The sequence below is a fragment of the Scyliorhinus canicula genome, chromosome 15 (assembly GCF_902713615.1).
Source record: "Scyliorhinus canicula chromosome 15, sScyCan1.1, whole genome shotgun sequence".
NCBI lineage: Eukaryota > Metazoa > Chordata > Chondrichthyes > Carcharhiniformes > Scyliorhinidae > Scyliorhinus > Scyliorhinus canicula.
Genome location: NC_052160.1, coordinates 45,468,683 through 45,491,530, shown reverse-complemented (window position 1 = coordinate 45,491,530; position 22,848 = coordinate 45,468,683). Strand labels below are relative to the sequence as shown.

The 22,848-nt window shown below is 47.3% G+C and overlaps 2 protein-coding genes across 3 annotated transcripts in view; one reads left to right on the top strand and one right to left on the bottom strand.

Moving 5' to 3' along the window:
• The window catches only part of LOC119979098 (tumor necrosis factor receptor superfamily member 13B), a 167,767-nt gene extending 153,639 nt beyond the window's left edge, over positions 1 to 14,128 (bottom strand). Inside the window, exon 1 of the mRNA XM_038821097.1 lies at positions 13,606 to 14,128. The gene's annotated coding sequence lies outside the window, so the exon portion shown is untranslated. The remainder of the gene's footprint in view (positions 1 to 13,605) is intronic.
• Positions 12,812 to 22,848, top strand: part of LOC119979096 (protein outspread-like) — a 295,919-nt gene continuing 285,882 nt past the window's right edge. Inside the window, exon 1 of one of the 2 annotated variants that reach the window (XM_038821092.1) lies at positions 12,812 to 13,393. In XM_038821092.1, coding sequence (XP_038677020.1) covers positions 13,271 to 13,393 — 123 coding nt within the window. In that variant the 5' untranslated portion in view covers positions 12,812 to 13,270. The remainder of the gene's footprint in view (positions 13,394 to 22,848) is intronic. The other variant, XM_038821093.1, reaches the window with a different exon arrangement.

Here is a 22,848-nt window from a genome sequence, read left to right as displayed (position 1 = left end):
TCCTCACACAGCTTGGCATTTTTTATAATGTCCATTCGGATTCTCAACTTGGGGGTAAGTTGGCTGTCAGTCCTGCTGGATCATCCAGTCATATCGATGATAAATTTAATCATCAGCTGGAATGACTGCCTGGAAGTTGCCAATAGCAGTGTGGGTTGCTGGAGGATGGGCAGCCACTCATTGTTTAGAACTCGAGCATTTACATGGATTTAATGCAGTGGAGCATTTCTGTACATTCTGTCTGCTCCAAGCAGACAACGCCCACTACCTCTTCAACTTTGAAGATGGTGAAGTTGCCTCCCCACAGCAGAATATCCAGGCCAGAGGAATGGAAATAATTTCCCCCAACCAGATCAATGACCCATGAGGCCATCATTGTGACAACTGCCTGTCGATGCGGAGGAATCCCATACTGCTGTATGAGTAATAGATCAGCTTTGACTGTGGAAAGGTGCCTCAATATTTTTTATTTTTAAAATAAATTTAGTGTACCCAATTCATTTTTACCAATTATGGGGCAATTTAGTGTGGCCAATCCACCTACCCTGCACATCTTTGGGTTGTGGGGGTGAAACCCACACAAACACCGGAGAATATGCAAACTCCACACAGATGGTGACCCAGGGCCGGGATCGAACCTGGGACCTCGACGCCTTGGGGCAGCAGTGCTAACCACTGGGCCACTGTGCTGCCCTAAGTACTTCAAGGTTGATGCACATTGCGTATCACCTTTACGCAATGCACACTAATGGAGGCAATATCTAGACCCGTCAAAATTGTGCATCACTTACCAGTCCAGTTGTTTATGTTAGCCCCAGATCTTGGCAATCCATAACATACACAAAATTGTTCAAGAAAACGATCTTGGACTCACAAAAAGGTTGTTCTGTCAGGATGATATTGGTGAGGTCAAGCAAGCAGAAGGTTCAGGCTGTCCTCCGTTGGTGCTGTCTTTTCCTCTGTTCCTCATTGAAAACATTGCTACTTCCAGCTTCCTGGAGCTGGGGCTTGCCGGGTGCTTCACTATCCCCAACTTCCATAAGTTGGGGTGGGCTGAGTGTCTAACTCCGCTCAGTGTTTTGGGGGTGAGTGTGCCAAGTCCTTCAATGCTTCCAGTGTGGTGGGTATTCTCTTAGGGCTCCTTTGTGTTTTGCCACTTCCTTTACTGATGCTGCTTTTGTTGCCTTTTCTCATCTGATGAGGAGCAGCTGCTGAGTTCCATTTCAGACATGAGCCACCTCTTGCAAAGGTTAGCTCCCATTTTGGATCTTCTTTGTGGTTTTCCTCTGATTCACTTGCAACTCACCTGGTTGTACTCCTGCTTGGCTCCTTTTGGATCTTCTTTGTGGTTTTCCTCTCAACCATTTGCAATTCACCTGGTTGTACCCCTGCTGGTTCCTTTGCCATTGTTTCTGTCTGTGGATAAGGAGGCTCGGGGGATAGTGTTGATGTTTGGCAGCTGTTACAGCATGCCTTTTTTTATCGTCCTCCCTCTTGTGTCCATTCTTCATCATATTTTCCCCACTTGGGGACTTTGTGGAAGCAGTGTTGCTGGTCTCCTTAACGGCAGCCAGGCTCTCCATTCCTTTCTTTTGCCCTTCCTTGATTCTTGCTGCGTATGCGTAATTGTGGCATCATTTTAGGCAGCTCTTGTAGAGGGGGTGGAGGATAGTTCCCATGGCATCCATCTTCAAGGTTGCCTTGACTTGTCATTTGCTTGTCCAAATCCTTGATCTCAGTGCAGTTCGAGGCATCTTGATGAACCTGCCAACAAAAGTAAGCACATCCAGAACAGAGATAGCAGAAATGGATGGTCATAACAGGGTTCGACTGTGACGGCAGTGTAAACAGCAGGTCCGTGGTGAGGCGCAACAGCGGCACTTTGTTCTCTCTCCTTGAACATCTTCAGGCTTTCCCGTGATGGTTTAAAGGTCACGTTGAAGTATCTACAGCCAGTGACAATTCTGCAAGCAGGTGTCCGGAGCTTGAAATCCTCCGTTTTCAAAAAGGACTTGCTTCACAAAGAATGTCCGGTCCATTAGTGCATTTCCTTCATTGTTTTTTACCGCCACCTTAATGGTGGGCGTTAGCTGAAGCCATTGCTTTAAATCTTTATAGAACAGATACCAAGGCCTGAGCCAGCAATGGAATTAATAACCACAGGAGGGAACGTCTTCAACTAACAGGGTGAAAGGCTGAAACTTGCACTGAGAACAAGCTAATCCGAAAGAATCACAACTCTTAGTCTTACAGGGAGAACTATCGTGGTCTCTCCTCCTGTTCCTCTGTACTTTTTATGTTTTATGCAAGATCGTCAGATTTTATAATAATAATCTTTATTGTCACAAGTAGGCTTACATTAACACTGCAATTAAGTTACTGTGAAAAGCCCCTAGTCGCCACACTCTGGCGCCTGTTCGGGTACACAGAGGGAGAATTCAGAATGTCCAAATTACCTAACAGCAGGTCTTTCGGGATTTGTGGGACGAAACTGGAGCACCCGGAGGAAACCCACGCAGACACAGGGAGAACGTGCAGGCTCCACATAGACAGTGACCCAAGCCGGGAATCGAACCTGGAACCCTGGCACTGTAAAATAAGAGTACTAACCACTGTGCTACCATGCTGCCCAAGAGTACTGTCCTGGGTTGAGACAATTCACACCTCTTTAACCTGTGATTATCCCACTCTCCAGTCGCACCACCTGGACCTGTAAAGACTTAATTACCTGCAAAGATTCGTATTCAAAGTATCATCTTGCATCATTGGCTTTGTTTATATATATATATATATGTGTAACTTACCTGTTCACTCAACTGATGAAGGAGCTAAACTCCAAAAGCTAGCAATTCCTAACAAACTTGTTGAACTTTAACCCGGTGTTGTAAGACTTCTTACTGTACCCTAGAGTACGTTTAATTGTCTAATTTCAGTTGCTCTGAGCACCAAATTGTCATAGTATCTACGCACAAAGCTCCTCAATATTTATCACCCAAAATACTGTCTTCTACTTGCTCTCTAAGTTTCTGCATTGGCTTTCTTCAGTTGATGGTTTTGAATGTTATCGCCGCGCCCGCCATTTTCCAGCCTCCCGCGATTATTTTCAACGGCTTTCGCTCGTGGACTCTGCTTCAATCACAGCAACATGCCGTCTGCGCATGACTGACACTGCGCCGCGGTGAAATGCGCGTTTTTTTTCTATCGTTGAGCGAGGGACCCAGAATGTGGGAGAGATAAGTGCAGCCTTGCTGCTGTGCGCAAGTCCCGAGAAGAAATATATAAACCATTTGAAGCAGTTACGAATTTGCTTTTGTCTTACAGGTCACTCTATGGTGTCTCTCATGGTTTTCATCAAATATCCTATATAATCTCTAAACTGATGGCATAAAACTTGATCAGAGATAAATGAGTGACTGCACGGGGCAGCTATTGCCATACAAGGATCTCAGGGAGAACATGCCCAGCAAGGTCTTTTTCCAAATGCTTTTTACCCCAAACTTTCAAATTCCTGTTGCCGAGATAGATTTTTATATATTACTTTGACATTAAGTCCAGGTATGGGGGCAAGTTTGGCCCATACAGGAGCTCCTGGCGATGCCTGCACTGTTATATGCATGCTGATATGAAAGGCACTATGAGGATTGACGTTTTATTAAATGACTTAGATTTGACTTCAAAAATAGTTAAAATAACTGGACTCAGCTAAACTGAGTAAGTCATCAGGTCTTGTAAACATAACTTTTTTGAACTTTGGAACAAAATAAGTTATTTTGTATGTAAATACTAATTTCAAGATGAAGTAGTCTCTCTTAACTTGCTTGCTTAAAACTATTTGTGATATGAAAACCTTTACATTTCCTCTTATAACCTTCTGTTCCAATGGAAATAGTTCCAGTACTGTATCTCAAGTCTTTTCCTGTACCTACAGTTTTCCTTCCCTAAGATCCTTTTGGTGAATCAATACTGGATTCTTTCTATGGTGTCCGTATCTTTTTTATAAAGGGGTGGCAAAAACTGCACACAGTACTCTAACTAACATAACCAATGTTTTACACAAACTTACCATGACTCCTCTAAATTTGTACTCTGTGTCCCTGTTCATGAAATTTAAATATTATTTGTATTTTATTCTTTCTAACTACATTTGGACTATTGAGCAATTAAATGAACCTATGGGTACCTCTAATGATCTTTACTTTGCAGACGCTTTCATGGAGTGTGTATTCCCAGAAGATACTGACCCGTAACTTCCTCAGAGTGGTAATCACCAGTGGACTGCCACTGCATAGTGACTTGCCTTCGTTGGAATTCTCAAGCATCTGACTCGACCAACCTTCTTCACTCAGGCCGGGTGAGACAGGAACAGTGAAGGGCATCCGGGCTCTACCAGTGAGATGTAAATAGAGCATAGCTTGCATGGGTTTCACCCCCACAACCCAAAGATTTGCAGGTTAGGTGGAATGGCCATGCTAAATTGCCCCTTAATTGGAAAAATTACTCTAAATTTACTCTAAATTTATAGTTAAAAAAAAGAAATGGCAGAACCATCCAAAGTTAGCAATTTGAATCGCTTTGCAGGATGGTTCCAATCCAGTGTAATTGGCCAGGGGAAGTTAGCCCTTCTGGACAATTGCTGGGTAAACCCTGACAGGAGAAGTTCAAAGATGAATTTCCCAGCGCATCTTTGAGGTGCCCCCCCCCCCCACCCAAATGTGGTTCGGGGAGCCAAGAGGTTATGGCCCATATATATCAATAAAGTACAAGTCTGAGGCCATCAGACTGAAACTGTCCAGCTCGCATATTGAATATCCTGCCCAGTGCTTAGAGAAATTGAAGAAAAAATTCAAAGCTCTGAAAGAATAATAGAATTTACAGTGTAGAAGACCATTCGGTCCATCGAGTCTGCAGGGGCCCTTGGAAAAAGCACCCTACTTAAACCCACACCTCCACCCTATCCCCGTAAACGCAGTAACCCGAACAAACCTTTTGGACACCAAGGGTAATTTAGCATGACCAGTCCACCTAACCTGCACATCTTTGGGCTGTGGGAGCAACCTGGAATACCCGGAGGAAACCCACACAGACATGTGGATAACTTGCAGACTCCGCACAGACAGTGAACCAAGCCGGGAATTGAACCCAAGTCCTGGCGCTGTGAAGCAACAGTGCTAACCACTGTGCCATTGCGCTACCCTACGGGGCTCAGAAGGATTAAGAATGGATTAAGAATTCCTGGGGCCCAGGGCATCAAGGACACTTATGGATTTACAACATTCTTTGCACAGCACTTGTTCCCCAAATCCATTAAAAGACAAACAGTGGCACAGTGGTTAGCATTCACAGCTCCAGGGTCCCGGGTTCAATTCTGGCCTTGGGCGACTGTCTGTGTGGAGTTTACACTTTCTCCCTGTGTCTGCATGGGTTTATTCTGGTTGCTCCAGTTTCCTCCCAAAATCCAAAAATGTGCGTGTTAGGTGGATTGGCCATGCTAAATTGCCCCTTGGTGTCCAAAGATTAGGTGGGGTTACTGGGTTACGGGGATAGAACCTCCTCTTTCAAGGGCCGGTGTAGACACAATGGCAGAATGGCCTCCTTCGGCACTGTAAATTCTATGATTCTATGAAACATGAAATGCATGAATAAGTTGGCCCATACGGGGACTTCCGGTGACACCACATGTGTTGAGGACTCTCACATCACAGCCCCCACCAGGATCGTCCACCAAGACGAGGACGTCCCCAATTACCGAAGACATGCTGGCCAGCATGCTAGCTAAAGAATTTGATGCGCACTTCAAGAAGCAGTAGAGGTGGGTGGAAGAAAGACTATGCAAGCCATTTGAGGAAGCACTGGAGCCTGTCCAAGTGAAATTAGAAAAAACTGTGGAGTCGGTTTAAAAATTTGGTGAGGAAATCGAAAGCATGGGGAAAGTGCTGACTTTCACAGGGAACAGCTTGCCTCACTAGAAGCTGAAATAGCGGTGGTGGTTGCTGAAAGCAGGACGAGAAGGCCAAAGTCGATCACCTCGAAAACCGAGCCACGCAAAGATATTCCACCTCAACAGTTTTCAGTCAAAAGAACTGGTCTTGAAATGGGCCAGGGATCATTGGGATTGGAGGTGGGAAGGCAATCTTTTGCGGATATACCAGGATGTCAGAGTGGTGGCCTTCAACAAGGCTAAAGCCGCCTCGTACAAGAAAGTAGTTTGGTTCAGGATGGTGTAACTGAGGCTGCTGGTCACTTATCAGTCAAAAGATTTCTACTTTGATACACCGGAGAAGGTAGATACCATCATCAAGAAACATGGAATTGGTTCAAATTAATGAACCTGGAAGAGAGTAAATGTTTTCCAGTTAACCCCCTTGGGAGGAGAATTGATCTGGGGGTATTACCTTTACGTCTTGTCAGAGGTAGCTTTTGTTATCTGGGTATCCAGCTGGCCCGCGACTGGCTATCGCTCTGGTGAGCAGAGTGAGGTCCGACTTGTAAAAGTGGGATAACCTCCCTCTGTCCCTGGAGAACAGGATCCAAAGTATAAAAATGAATATTCTCCCACGGTTTGTATTTATTTTTCAGTGCCTCCTGATCATTCTCCCCAAATCTTTTTTGCTAAGGTTAATAAGTTTGCCACCTCTTTTATTTGTGCAAGTAGGACCCCAAGAGTCCTTCAGAGGGACTGGTAATCGGAATCGGGGGGGGGGGGGGGGGGGGGGGGGGGCTTGACCCTGTATCCTACCACCCTCGACACTGTCCTTGCTACCCCCTTCCAAAATTCCCCCAGCGCTGGGCATGCCCAGAACATATGGGCATGGTTCGCTGGGCTCCCCGAGCACCTAGCACACCTGTCTTCGCCCCCGAAAAACCTACTCATCCTCGTCCCGGTCATGTGGGCCCTATGCTGCACCTTGAACTGTATGAGGCTAAGCCTCGCACAGGAAGAGGAGGAATTCACTCTCTCCAGGGAATCTGCCCACGTCCCCTCCTCAATCTCCTCACCCAACTCCTCTTCCCATTTACCCTTCAGCTCCCCCACCGAAGCCTCATCCACCTCCTGTATGACGTGGTACACGTCCAAAATCCTCCCCCCTCCAACCCACACCCCCGAGAGCACCCTGTCCCGTACCCCACGTGGGGGCAGCAGAGGGAACCCCTCCACCTGCCGCCTGGCAAACGCCCTAACCTGCATGTACCTAAACATGTTCCCGGGGGGAGCCCAAACCTCTCCTCTAACTCACCCAGGTTCGCAAACCTCCCATCCACAAACAGGTCCCTCAACCTCCTAATACCTACCCTGTGCCAGCCCAGAAACCCGCCATCGATGCTCCCTGGAACAAACCGGTGGTTCCCCCGTATCGGGGACTCCATAGAGCCCCCCACCTCCCCACTATGCCATCTCCATTGCCCCCAAATTTTGAGGGTAGCCGCCACCACCGGGCTCGTGGTATACCTCATTAGAGGGAGCGGCAACGGAGCCGTTACCGGCACCTCCAGGCTCGTGTCCACGCAGGACGCCATCTCCATCCTCTTCCATGCTGCCCCTTCCCCGTCCATTACCCACTTACACACCATTGTTGCGTTGGCAGCCCAATAGTACCCACAGAGGCTGGGCAGCGCCAGCCCCCTCCTATCCCTGCCCTGCTCCAAAAACACCCTTCTCACCCTCGGAGTCCCATGCGCCCATACAAATCCTGTAATACTCCTATTGACCCTCCGAAAAAAGGCCTTTGGGATAAGGATGGGAAGGCACTGGAACAGGAACAAAAACCTTGGGAGCACCGTCATCTTGACGGACTGCACCCTGCCCGCCAGCGACAGCGGCAACATGTCCCATCTTTTAAACTCCTCCTCCATTTGCTTCACCAGCCTTGTGAGGTTATGTTTGTGAAGGGCCCCCCAGCTCCTAGCCACCTGGACTCCCAGGTACCGAAAGCTCCTCCCTGCCCTTTTCAGTGGGAGCCTACCAGTCCCCTCCTCTTGATCCCCCGGGTGCACGATGAACAGCTCACTCTTACCCAGGTTGAGCTTGTACCCAGAAAAGCCCCCAAATTCTCTAAGGATCGTCATCACCTCCGGCATTCCCCCCACTGGGTCCGCCACATATAGCAACAAGTCATCTGCGTATAATGACACTCGGTGCTCCTCCCCACCCCGCACCAGACCCCTCCAATTCCTCGACTCCCTCAACGCCATGGCCAGGGGCTCAATTGCCAACGCAAAGAGCAAGGGGGACAGTGGACACCCCTGTCTCGTCCCCCAGTTCAACCAAACGTACTCCGATCTCCTCCTATTCGTGGCCACGCTCGCCATCGGGGTCTCATATAGCAGCCTCACCCAACTGACAAACCCCTCCCCGAACCCAAACCTTTCCAGCACCTCCCACAAGTACCCCCACTCAACCCTATCAAAGGCCTTCTCCGCGTCTAATGCTACCACTATCTCCGCCTCCCCTTCTACCGCCGGCATCATTGTAACATTCAGAAGCCTACGTATATTGGTGTTCAGCTGCCTTCCCTTCACAAATCCGGTCTGGTCCTCATGAATGACCCCCGGCACACAGTCCTCTATCCTTGTGGCCAGGATCTTTGCCAACAGCTTGGCATCCACATTTAACAGCGAGATCGGCCTATATGATCCACAGTGCAGGGGGTCCTTGTCCCGTTTAAGGATCAAGGAAATCAGCGCCCGTGACATAGTCGGGGGCGAAGCCCCCCCTCCCTTGCCTTGTTAAAGGTCCTAACCAACAGGGGGCCCAACAGGTCTGCATACATTTTGTAAAATTCGACCGGAAACCCATCCGGCCCCGGCGCCTTCCCCGACTGCATGCTACCTATCCCTTTGACCAGCTCCTCCAGCTCAATCGGCGCCCCCAGCCCCTCCACCTGTCCCTCCTCCACCTTCGGAAATCTCAGCCTGTTCAAAAAGCGCCCCATTCCCCCCCCCTCCACCGGGGGATCGGACCGGTACAATTCCCCATAAAAGTCCCTGAAGACCCCATTAATGTCCGCCCCCTTCGCACCACATTGCCTCCCCTATCCGTCGCTCCACCAATCTCCCTGGCCGCGTCACGCTTATGAAGCTGATGCGCCAGCATCCTACTCGCCTTCTCCCATATTCGTGCACCGCTCCCTGTGCCTTCCTCCACTGAGCTTCCGCCTTTCCGGTGGTCAGCAAGTCGAACCTGGCCTGAAGGTTACGTTGCTCCCTCAACAGTACCTCCTCCGGAGCCTCCGCGTATCTCCTGTCCATCCTCACCATCTCACCCACCAACTTGTCCCTCTCTCTGTGCTCTCCCCACTCTCTATGGGCTCAGATGGAAATCAACTCCCCTCTAACCACCGCCTTCAATGCTTCCCAAACCGTCCCCACCCGGACCTCCCCATTATCATTGGCCTCCAAGTACTTCTTGATACACCCCCGAACCCACCCGCCCACCTTCTCATCCACCAGCAGTTCCACCTCCAGGTGCCAGAGCGGGCGCTGGGCCCTTTCCTCCCCCAGCCCAAGGTCTACCCAGTGCAGGGCGTGGTCCGAAATGACTATGGCCGAATACTCGGCATCCTCCACCCTCGAAATCAGCCTCCTGCTCAGGACAAAAAAATCGATCCGGGAATAGTCTTTATGCACGTGGGAAAAAAATGAATACTCCCTGGCCCTCGGCCTCGCGAACCTCCACGGATCCACACCTCCCATCTGGTCCATAAACCCCCTCAACACCTTAGCCGCCACAGGCCTCCTGCCCATCCTGGACATGGGATCGATCCAATGGGGGATCCAGCACTGTGTTAAAGTCCCCCCCGTATCAAGCCCCCCGTCTCTAGATCCGGAATGCGGCCCAACATGCGCCGCATAAAACCCGCATCGTCCCAATTTGGGGCATAGACATTCACCAGCACCACCCGCTCCCCTTGCAACTTGCCGCTCACCATCACATACCTCCCTCCACAGTCAGCCACCACCTTTGACGCCTCAAACGACACCCTTTTTCTCACCAGAATCACCACCCCCCCGATTTTTTGCATCCAGCCTTGAATGAAACACCTGGCCTACCCAGCCCTTCCTCAGTCTAACCTGGTCCACCACCTTCAGGTGCGTCTCCTGGAGCACAGCCATGTCCGCCTCCAGCCCCTTCAGGTGCGTAAACACCCGGCCCATTCAGCCCCCTCACATTCCAAGTTATCAGCCGGATCAGAGGGCTCCCTGCCCCCCTCCCCTGCCGACTAGCCATAACCCGTCCCCTGCCCGCCCCAGACCAGCGCCCCTTGCTCAGCCCGTTCCCCACGGCGGCAAACCCCCACCCCGGCCCCTCCTGCAGATTCCAGCTCCTTCCTGGCCATTTCAGCGGCAACCCGGTACCCCCCCATCCCTCCCCCCCCCCCCCCCCCCCCCCCCCCCCCCCCCCCCCCCCCCCCCCCCAGGCTAGGACCCCTCTCAGCCGCGTTACTCCCACCATAGCACTTCCGTGAGCCAGCTAACTTCTGCAGGCCCCGGCAGCTCCTGCCACACCTCTGACCCCTCCCAACGTGGGGCTACTCCTCCTCCCCCAGACCCATCAGCAGACCCTCCTCCTCCCTCTCCCGCTCTTACGCGGGAAAAATGCCCGCGCTTCTCAGCTCCGACCCCGCCCCCATCCACCCTCAGTGCGGGAAACAGAAGAAAAGCCCGCGCTTTCCCCTGCCCGACCCCGCCCCCAGAAAAAAGACAGCGCCCCACCCACCCTAGAAACAACACACAACCAGCTTAAAACAGCATGAAACAGCATAAAACAGAAATCCTTCCCACCAAAAGTTAACACAGTTCTTTACAAACCCCCGACCCTCAGTCAGAGTCCAACTTCTCGGCCCGCACAAAGGCCCACGCCTCCTCCGGGGACTCAAAATAAAAGTGCCGGTCGTTGTAGGTGACCCACAGACGTGCCGGCTGTAACATGCCAAACTTCACACTCTTTCTGTGGAGCACCGCCTTCGTCCGGTTGTACCCGGCCCTCCGCTTGGCCACCTCCGCACTCCAGTCCTGGTAGATCCGCACTACCGTGTTCTCCCACCTGCTGCTCCGCTCCTTCTTGGCCCACCTAAGCATGCACTCTCGGTCAATGAACCGGTGGAACCGCACCAGCACCGCCCATGGCGGCTCATTCGGTTTGGGCCTCCTGGCCAGTATTCTGTGGGTCCCCTCCAGCTCCAGGGGCCCCTGGAAGGACCCAGCTCCCATCAGCGAGTTCAACAAAATGACCACATAGGCCCCCAGGTCTGACCCTTCCAGCCCCTCCGTGAGGCCCAGGATCCGCAAATTTTTCCACCTCGACCGGTTCTCCATCTCCTTGAACCACTCCTGCCACTTCTTGTGGAGTGCCTTGTGCATCTCCATCTTTACCGCGAGGGCCGCGGCCTCATCCTCTCTTTCAGAGGCTTGTTGTCGGAGCTCCCGGATCTCAACCCCCTGGGCTGTCTGCGTCGCCAGCAGCTTGTCCGTATTCGCCTTCAGCGAGTCCAGCAGCTCCACTTTGAGCTCCTGAAAACAGTGCTGGAGAGTCTCCTGCTGCACCTGAGCCCACTGCCTCCATTCCTCGAGGCCTCCGCCGGCCGCCATCTTGATTCTCTTACCCCACTTTTTCTTAGGCGCTGCCACCGCTATTCTGCTGGCCCCGCTCCTAATCAAGACCATAGACCACTGGGGATCCTCTGCAGACACCTTCCCACGTCGGAAACCGTTGAGCAAGTACTGCTGGGGGCCCTTAAAAGAGCCCAAAAGTCCGTTCCTGGCAGGAGCTGCCGAATGTGCGGCTCAGCTCTGCATAGCCGCAACCAGAAGTCGGTTCTGTGTTTTCTAATACTGTACTTTGTAATATTGGATTTGGGTTTATTGTCACGTTTACCGAGTTACAGTGAAAAGTATTGTTCAGCAGGCAGTCCAGACAGATTGTTCCATGCATGAAAAACATTGGGCACAAGATAAATACACATTTTTCCATGTTGTTATGGTGCATTTTGTTTGTTTGTCATTAATGAAAACTCTTCAATAGAAATATATTTTTTAAAGTTGGCTCGTACAGTGTTTATTCATTGAATGAATAAGGAACCAAATCCTTTCACAATATACTACAAATATGTGAAATTGTATCTTGGCTAGGGTGCCACATTTGACCAGAGCTCATGGTTTAATTCTCTCCTGTGGGAACTTTTAGGTTGATATTTTTTCCTTCAAGTTATCCTGTTAGAAGAGGCTAGAAACGGTGTATTTGTCCTTAGGTGGAGGTAAATGAGAAGACATGTAAGCGTGTAAGACACCTTGCAGTTTAGTACTGCTTTAAGTTAAACCTCAGTTGCATGACATAGAGAAAAATGTACATATCGGTAAAAGAGATGTTCAGGTCGATGTTCACAAAAGCTGTTTAAAAAAAAGTGATCACAGCTTAGAATTTGTATACTTTCTGGGTAGCAGAGAGGGAATGCCAAATCTGGAATTGTTCAAAGGACAGTTCGATTGGAGCGTCCTACGTTTTTACTGGGGGTGAGTAAAGTGGGCTCACTTGTCAAACTTGTCTTTGCGCCCCCCCGCCCCCGGACAAATGTTCTCAGGTAAACTTCCACTGCTTAGAGCCTTAGACCTTATCCTGCAAATGAACATGCAGAGTGTAGTAAAATGGAGCTGTCCAGTCTCGTTCTTTTGGGGGGGGGGGGGGGAGGAGGATTGTGGTGTTCAGTTGTTGACCTTGTTCGCTGCCCTCTGTAGGACTGGATGTAAATAGTCTCGGGCGTTCTCAGTCACCTTTGCTTTGGGTTGGAGGTTAAGGGCTGTAGCACAGTGATTATCTTTCAGCCAGCCAGAGAGTTGTACGGGAAAGGTGGCTGTGGGGATGACGTGTACGTGGAAATGCGCAGGCGTTGCAGATTGCGGAGTTGGGTTGGTGTTTGGGAGTTTTGGCTTCGGCGCTTCACCGGAGTGAGAGCGCAGGATACCAAGCCGCAGCTTTGGAGTGTTGGGAGTCATTGAAGTTACAGCTGAGGCAAGGGAGCAGGGGAACGGTGTGTGCCTGAGAGAGTGAACGAACGAGGCCAAGATCTCAACCAGACTTGCTTCCTCACAAACCCCAAGCGAATCTTCTCCCGGTCAGCTTCAGCGCGATGTGGCCGGGAATCGGGCACTGAGGGAAGTTACTGAGTGGCTGAAGGGGAGAGCGAGTCCCGGCCCCTTGCAGTCAGTCTCTCCAGGTCTGTCCCAATACCCATGGGAGTTCTCAAACTCGGGGCTTGTTTTACTGTTCCTCGGGACCATGTCTGCCAAAGAAAACGCGGCTTGTCGAAAATTCCAGGCGAATTTCTTCAACCACAGCAAGTGTCAGAACTGTTTCAAATCCCGGGAATCGCATCTAACCTCCGATCAAGATTTGAACCAGGTGAGCAAAAAAAAAGCGTCCGAACTCTTCCCGGGTGTGTTTGTAAACGGATTGGCCGAGTCGCCTCTTATTTTGTCTCAGTTCATGTTTTGATAAATTAAGCACAGTAGCGTCCGCAACTGTATAGAATTAATGTGTGGAGGCACAAGAATCTGTAGTTTATCATGTATCAAGCTGGATTTGGACAGACTTATTTCTGTAACATTACTCACCCATTCCTTAATTGTCTTTTGTGAGCCTCCGTCTGGTCGTATTTGATGGAAGATAATTTGACTTGTGTAAATAACTATTAGTCACAAATCAACGGCGCCCATCGTGTTTACACTTCGCTAGGTTGCAGAGTGGATTGTGCAAAGGCCACTCAATTCAATATTTGAATGTATTCACATCCCCTAACTTCACTCGCAAGCACTAGTGCAATTAACCCTTGAAATTTCGGGCTCAACACGTTCTACCCTAGATGTTTTTAGATTGGAGAGAGAGAGAGAGAGAAGACTCTTCGATGTTCGATCTTAATGCAGCGACATAATCTCATCTTTCTCCCGGTCACTGTCCAGTTGGGATACTGCCCGTTGGTGCGGTGATTTGCGTGACCAGCGGGCCATTTCAGTCCCTTGTTTACACAATGCAGGAATAAAGCAGGGGCTTTGGGATCGTGCCGGATACAAAACTCGAGTGTTCTTCCTCCTCCTTGAAAAGTTAAATGGTTTGTCTCCTGAGACCATGTAATTTAATGTCATCAGCCTCGAGAATGCAGTGTTTACATAATCGCTTTATTTATTGTGGGAATTGCTTCGTGTAATCCCAGACCTCAGAATGCGATCGGTAATCTGTATAATTAGATCTCTGTCCTGTACTTACTTTGATTTATATCATTTATAGCACAAGGTCAGGGTCACATTTAGCTGCTTTGGAGGGAGGTAAATACATTTCTGCCTAGGGATTTATCCATAGGAGGTCTCTCAGTCTCTAGCAGTGAATTTAAAATCTTGTACATCACGCCAGTATGTGAATACATTCTATGCCAAGTCTTTGAAAGCTAACTGGATCGTAAATATATATTTTCGAAAGGCAGGAAAATTAAATAAAAAGTCTGTCACTATTGAAAAGGAGAGGCAGTTCTGATGAAGTCTCTCGACCAGGTAGCTTATTCCGTTTTTATCTTCTGTTTTTATTTCAGCTTTAAGGTGCTTGTAGTTCTTTTTAGGACTTGGAACAGAATTATTGTTTTGCTTTGAACCTTTGAGTAAGTTAGAGGATGCAAGGGTTGGCCATATCCCAACAATTCCAGTGATTATCTTGGTAATCTATTTCATTTTGAATTTCCATTGATATTCCAGTAGTTCGCTGCACTTCAAACTCCAGTAAAATGCTAGTGATTATGTCTGAAATTCAAGCTTCGGTTAAGCATGTCACCATGCAACAGTTCTCTTGCAATGTCATGTTTATCTCACAATGCAAAATCTAGCCTGGAACAAAAAAACACTGCAACATATCACAACCATTGTAACATTCTATCCATAATAAGGGGCTCGGTTCGGTGACTTTTGTTTGGTTCAGAATAATGCCAACCATGCAGGCTTTATTTCCCGTTCCAACTAAAGTAGACTGGGACCTGCCTCCTTGCCCTGCCCCTGAGAATGGAAGGCAAAGGCAAACCACCACTGACGAGCAAACTGTCAAGAAAACTGCATTGGTTGAAGGATCTGCAGACAATGAGCCAAGGGCTACCTGACTTTGGGCAGTGCATATCTGATGATAAATAGTATATTAAAAACCTGTTTATCCACACACTTTTCCTGTATCAATTTATCTCATTATAAATTCCTGTTCATGTTTTTAATTTTTAAAAATAAATTTAGAGTACCCAATTCTTTTCTTTCCAATTAAGAGGCAATTTACTGTGGCCAATTCACCTACCCTGCACATCTTTTTGGGTTGTGGGGATGAGACCCACAGACACAGGGAGAATGTGCTAACTCCTTGTGGACAGTGACCCGGGGCGGGGATCGAACCCTGGTCCTCGGCACCGTGAGGCAGCAATGCGAATCACTGCACCACTATGCTGCCCGCAGTCTGTCCATGTTTATAGTGTAAACTGTAGTTATATCCTTCCTTCCAGTAATGGTAATGCAGTCCCTCAGGTTTGCATGTACCAGCTCCTTCGCCTATACTGTACCTAACTATGAAGCTTCCTAAATTGTCATCAGCTTTGTGAAATGTTTTTGTTAAAGTAGCAGCCTATGACTTTAAAATGGGGATTGAATTACTCTAGCTTGCCCTGACCCTTCAGGCTCTGACTTCCCCTGAAGATTTTGTATATAGTGACTCAGTTAAACTATTTACGACACCATTGTGTGTCCTGCACCGACACTGTAATTCTGTAGTCCCTTGCATCTGCCTTAATTCTTTTCTGTTTTCTACTTTCCGCTCCTAAATATCAGATGGAATTTGAAGCCAGCCACTGGTGGGGCTTGCATGTAGCACGATCAGGAAATTATGGTTGCCTTGTTTGCTTATTTACGTACAAACATACAAATTACGAGTAGGAGTCGGCTACTTGGCCACTCGACTCTGCTCTGCCATTCAATAAAAGCATGGCTGATCTGATTGTAATCTCAATCCCACATTATTGCCTATCCTCAATAACCTCTCACCTTCTTGTTAATCACAAATATATCTAGCTACACCTTAAAAAATTCAATGACGCTGTTTCCACTGACTTTTGAGGAAGAGTTTAAGAGCTTCATGACACTCTGAGAGAAAGTAATTAGCATCCACTGATATTAATGGGAGGAAAATTGAAGGCATTGCATCAATGGCATGGGAAAGTAGAGTCCATTGCTTATGATTTTCCTACCTTAGGGTAGTCAGCCATGACTCAGTTGGTAGCATTGTTGGTAGTTGATAGCATTCTTGTCTCTGAGTCAGAAGGTTGTGGGTTCAAGTTCTACTTCAGGACGTGAGCACAAAAATTAAGGCTGATTACTCCAGTGCAGTAATGAAGGAGTGCTATCTTGTTGGGAGTGCTCTCATATTTTTGGTGTGTCTGGTGCCGCTCCTGACATATCTTTTTGCACTCTTTATTGAACCAGGTTTGCTCCCCTGGCTTGGTAATAATGGTAGAGTGGGGAATATGCCGGGCCATGAGGTTACAGATTGTGGTTGAGTGTAATTGTGCTGCTGCTGATGGCCTTATAGATGCCCAGTATTGAGTTGCCAGATCTGTCAAAATCTATCCTAATTGGCACGGCATAGTGCTACTGAACACGATGAAGCGTATCCTCAATGTGAAGATGGAATTTTGTGTCCACAAGGACTATCCGATGGTCTGTCCTACCAATACTGTCATGGACAGATGCATCTGCAGCAGGTAGATTGGATGAGGTCAAGTTTTTTTTTCTTCTTTATAAATTTTGTGTCCCCAATTCATTTTTAGAATTAAGAGGCAATTTAGTGTGGCTAATCCACCTACATTGCACATTGTTGGGTTGTAGGGCGAAACCCATGCATACCCGGAGAGAATGTGCAAACTCCACGCAGACAGTGATCCGGAGCCGGGATCGAACCTGGGACCTTGGTGCATGAGGCAGCAATGCAAACCTCTGCACACTGTGCTGCCCCTGGATGAGGTCAAGTTTATTGTTCCTTCTTGTTAGTTCCCTTAATACCTGCTGCAGACTCAGTCTAGCAGCTATGTAGATTAGCATTGGACTAACTCAGTCAATAGTGGTGCTATCGAGCCACTTTTGGTGATGGACATTAAAATCCCACACCCAGAGTTCGTTCTGCACTCGTACCATCCTCACTGCTTTCTCCAACATGTCCAATATGGAGGAGTACTGATTCTTCAGCTTGAGGGAGTGCGATATGTAATAATCAGCAGGAGGTTTCCCATGTTTGACCTGATGTCATGAGACTTCATGGGTCATGGGGTCCGGAGCCAATGTTTCAGGGTGACTCCCTCCTTCCCACTGCACGATGGTGATGATGGTGTCTGGGATACTGTCTGTACAATATGATTTCATGAGTATGCTTATGTCAGGCTGTGTGGCACAAGTCCTGAGATGTAAGCAAAGAGGGCTTTGCAGAGTTGACAGGGCTGAGTTTCCAGTGCCAAGATCGTTGTCAAGTGGTTGTCTGGTTTTATTCCACATGAACATTGTAGCAGGTTTTGATACAACTGAGTGGCTTGCTAGGCCATTTCAGAGGGCATTAAAGAATCAACCACATTGCAGTGACCCTGGAGTCACATGTAGGCCAGACCAGATCCTAAAGGACTCAATTGACAATGGTCTCATGGTCGTCCACATTTTTATTGAATTAAATTCCACCTGCTCTGTTAAACATCGAATCCACGTCCCCAGAGCATTACCATGGGTCTCTGGATTGCTCATCAAGTCACAATACCACTATAGCAGCTCTCACCTCATCTGAGAACAACTGCTTCAGAACTGCTGAGACTTGAATTTTAAATAATTGTCATGAATACATACTTTTTGTGAGTTTACTGCTCGTTAAGGTGAGTGATGTTAGGGTGGCAGTGTTAGCACTGCAGCCTCACGCCGCCGAGGACCCAGGTTCGATCCCAGTCCCAGGTCACTGTCTGTGTGGAGTTTGCATATTCTCCTGTTTCTGCATGGGTCTCACCCCCACAACCCAAAGATGTGCAGGGTAGGTGGATTGGCCATGCTAAATTGGCTCTTTAAATGAAAATTTTAAAAAAGATGAGTGATTTTGGTACTCTGAAATGGGAACATTATTCAAATTTTGGGCATCTGATATCAGCATCAAATACTCCCAGTTAAATTAACAAAATGAATTTCAAAGTAAATCATAAGCTGTTGCTGTCACCGCACCATGCCTCAGCTTTAAAAGCAGAAGAGTGTGTTGCACATCACTCCAGGCATCTAGTCTCAATGTACAAATTGCTGACTACTGCTAAATTATCATTATCTTCGCGATTGAAACTCAAAACCATCAGGAATATGATTGTGATGGCCCAGAATCTTCACCCAGAGTCTTCACATCGATTTTGCATCAAACTGACTGAGCAGACCTTTATGCTATTCAATCTTTACTGCCTTTCATCTAAGTCATTCCCCCTAGTATGGCTCCCATTTCTGAAATGAGAGCTGTAAAATGAGATGAGGCTGGATAGTTTTTTATTGACTGGTAAAGACAAGATGGACTTCCCAAGATGGGCTTCTTTCTGTGCCTTTCTATGATTCTAACCAATTTAGCCATCCATCACCTGATCTTACTGAACCACATCAGTCAATATTGTGCCTCAGTTCCATCTGCTGCAATTGCCAACTCTGCTGTACCATCTGTAATACAAATATCACCTCAGTTCAGCTTGCACATGTACACAAGTGACAGCCAACTCTACTTGTCCAGCACTTCTCCACCTGTGTTGTCAAACTGTTTCCACCATCCTGTCTTGGATGAGCCACAATTTCCTACAGATTACACTTTTACTCTGCACTAAATCCAACCCAACCATCACTTTATCCTCACTGAACCACATTGGCTTCCAGCCTGCCACACCTCATCCTCAACCTCCTGTTTGAGTTTCTTCACAGCCTTCCTCCTTCCTGTCTTTGTAACCTGCTACAACTGCCAACATCAAAACCGCTGTAATTTAGTTTGCCTAGGCTTCAGGCTAATAGAATTACCTTTAGTAAATCTCTTGTCTTACTCCCTCTAACCTTCCATTTGAGACCCTTCTTAAAACTCATCTCTGACCTTGGTTTTGATCATCCCTCCTAATATTTTTGTACTTGGGGTAACATGCTGAATGATGTGGAGTGGCATGAGGCAGTGTGCTGACTGATGACATAGAATAGAATTTAGACATGTGCAGGTGGTTTATTAATGTCAGATAACATTAACCATGTGAGGGTAAGTCTTTACAACTTGTATCACTTACAGCTATAAATATGTTTGTGGTTTATAAAAGGTAAGGGCTATAATTGGTAGTAACAAGGACATGGAAAGAAGGGCCATAGAGAATTGGATCTAATCTAATATCGAGCATCTTCTCAACGTTTAATATAAAGGGGTAAGCCATAGCAGGAGAGTTCAAAGCCTTGGATTGCTCCTCTTCTCCATGTGGGAAGCCGGGAACATTTCCAGTGCCCGGGACCAACATGTATGTAGGAGGTGTCTCCAGCTACAGCTCCTGGAAGCCCAGGGCTTGGAGCTAGAGCAGCGGCTGGGAACACTGGGCATCCAAAAGGTGGAGAATGTCATGGATAGCTCAGAAATAGAGAGGTCACACCGCAGGCAATTAGGAATGGGTGACCACCAGGCAGAACAGGGGAGTTAGGCAAGCAGTGCAGGAATCTCCTGTGACCATTCCCTTGCAAAACACACGCGCTACTTTGGATATTGTTAAGGGGAATAACCTCTGAGGGGAAAGCAGCAACAGCCAAATTTGTTGTACCACAGTTGGTTCTGCAGCAGAGGGAAGGAGTAAAACATGTGGAAAAGCAATAGTTATAGGGGATTCAATTGTAAGGGAAATAAGTAGACATTTCTATGGCCACAAACAAGATGGTAGGTTGCCTCCCTGATGCTCGGGTCAAGGAATTATGGATGATTTTAATCTACATATAGATTGGGAAAATCAAATTAGCCACAATACCCATAGACAAAGAATTCCTGGATTGTATACGGATGGTTTTCTGGACCAATACATTGAGGAACCAACGTGAGAGCTGGCCATCCTAGACTGGGTACTGTAATGAGAACGGAATCATTGGTAATCTAGTTGTGCGAGACTGCTTGGGAATGAGCACTATGATATGATAGAATTTTACATCAAGATGGAGAGTGAAGTAGTTGATTCTGAGACTAGTGTCCTGAATCTTAATAAAGGGATCTAAGATGGAATGAGTCTCAAGTTGGCTATGATAGATTGGGAAATGTTTCTTAAAGGGGTGACAATGGATAGGCAATGGCAAATATTCAAGGAGCGCATGGGGGGAGGGGAGGGGGGGGTGGGGTGGGGGAGAGTGCAACAATTGTTTATTCCTGCCTGGCACAAAAGTAAAATGGGAAAGCGGGCCAATCCATGGCTTGCAAGGGAAAATAGAGATCGTATTAGATCTAAGGAAGAAGCATATGAATTGTCCAAGGAAAACAGCAGGGCTGAAGAGTGGGAGCAGTTTAGAGTTCAGCAAAGAAGGACCAAGGGATTGATTAAGAAGGGGAAAATAGAGTATTAGAGTAAACTTGCAGGGAACATCTAAATTGACTATTGGTACGTGAAGAGAAAAGAATTGGCGAAGACCAATTATACAATCCCCTTACAGTCAGAAATGTGATTGTATAATAGGGGACAAAGAAATAGCTGAGAAACTAAAAACATTCTTTGGATCTGTCTTCACAAATAAGGACACAAATCAGATACCAGAAATGTCGGGCAATACAGGGTTTAGTGAGAAGGAGGAACTGAAGGAGATCAATATTAGTAGAGAAATGATGTTGGGGGGAATTCATGAGATTGAAGGCTGATAAATCCTCAGGGCTTGATAATCTACATCCCAGAGTACGTGAGGAACTGGCTCTAGAAGTAGTAAATGCTTTGGTGGCCATCTTCCAGGATTCTATTCACTGTGGGACAGTTGCTGCAGATTAGAGGGTAGCTAATATAACTCCACTATTTAAAAAGGGAGGTAGAGAGAAAACAGGTAATTATAGACCAGTAAGCCAGACGTTAGTAGTGGGGAAAATTCTAGAATCCATTATCAAATATTGTATAGCAGAGCATTTAGAAATAGTGGCTGTATCGGACAGAGTCAGCATAGATTTATGAAGGGGAAATCATGCTTGACAAATCTACTGCAATTCTACGAGGTTGTAACTTGTAGAGTTGACGAGGGGGAGCCAGTGGATGTGGTATATTTGGACTTTCAGAAGGCCTTTGACAAAGTCCCGCAAAAGAGATTATGTGTAAAATTAAAGCGCATGGGATTAGGGGTGGTGTATCGAGATAGATAGAAAATTGGTTGGCAGGCAGGGAACAAGGATAGGAATTAACGGGTCTTTTTCAAATTGGCAGCCAGTGACTAATAGGGTATCGCAGAGATCGGTGCTGGAATCCCAGCTGTTCACAATATATATATATATATATTAATGATTTAGATGAGGGAACAAAATGTAATATCTCCGAATTTGCACATGCCACCAAGTTGTGTGAGAGGGTGAGCTGTGAGGAGGACGCAGAGATCTTTCACTGTGATTTGGACAAATTGAGTGAGTGGGCAAATGAATGGCAGATACAGTATCACATTGAATAAATGTGAGGGTATCCACTTTGGTAGCAAAAACGAGAAGGCAGATTATTATCTGAATGGCCATAAATTAGGAGAGGGGAATGTGCAGCAAGACCTGGGTGTTCTCGTACACCAGTCATTGAGGGTAAGCATGCAGGTACAGTGGGCAGTAAAGAAGGCAAATGGTATGTTGGCCTTCATAGCGAGAGGATTCGAGGGCAGGAGCAGGGATGTCTTACTGCAATGATATAGGACCTTGGTGAGGCCACACCTGGAATATTGTATGCAGTTTTGGTCATCTTATCTGAGGTGGGTGTTCTTGTTCTCGAGAGAGTACAGCGAAGGTATACCAGATTGATTCCTTGGGTGGTGGGACTGACGTATGAGGAGAGATGGAATTGGTTAGGATTGTATTTGCTGGAGTTCAAAAGGATGAGGGGGGAAACTTGTAGAAGCCTACAAAATTCGAACAGGGCTAGTTAGGGTAGATGCAGGAAGGATGTTCCCGATGGTGGGTGTGTCCAGAACCAGGGGTCACAGTCTGAGGATATGGGATAGAACTTTTTCGACAGAGATGAGGATAAATTGTTTCATCCAGAGAGTGGTGGGCCTGTAGAATTCATTACCACAGGAAGTAGTTGAGACCAAAACATTGTATATTTTCAAGAAACGGTTAGATATAGCACTTAGGGCGAAGGGAACAAAAGATATGGGTGGATAGTGGGATGAGGTTATTGCGTTGGATGATCAGCCATGATCATAATGAATGGTGGTGGAGCAGCCTCAAAGGGCCGTAGGATTCCTCCTATCCCTATGTTTCTATGTTAATTTCCAATATGGAGCGGTGCAGTGGTAGAGAAATTGGGAATGAGAATGTGAAGGAAAGTGTGTGCCATGCTGAATGATATGAATGGGTTGGAGGAATGTGCTGAGCGATAATATGGAGCAGAGGTGCAGCAGTTCACTCAATGATATGGAGTATGGGTTGAGAAATCTGATGAATGCTATGAAGCATAAGGTGGGGCAGTGTGTTGAATGATGACTGATCAGAAATGGTTAGATATGCTGAATTTAAGTCTGTGGTTGCACTTGCACAATTCTCCACACTGACTCCTTGGGTTCAGCTGCATTGTAATGCATGGCATACGCAATAGTTGGGTACTTACAGGAGTG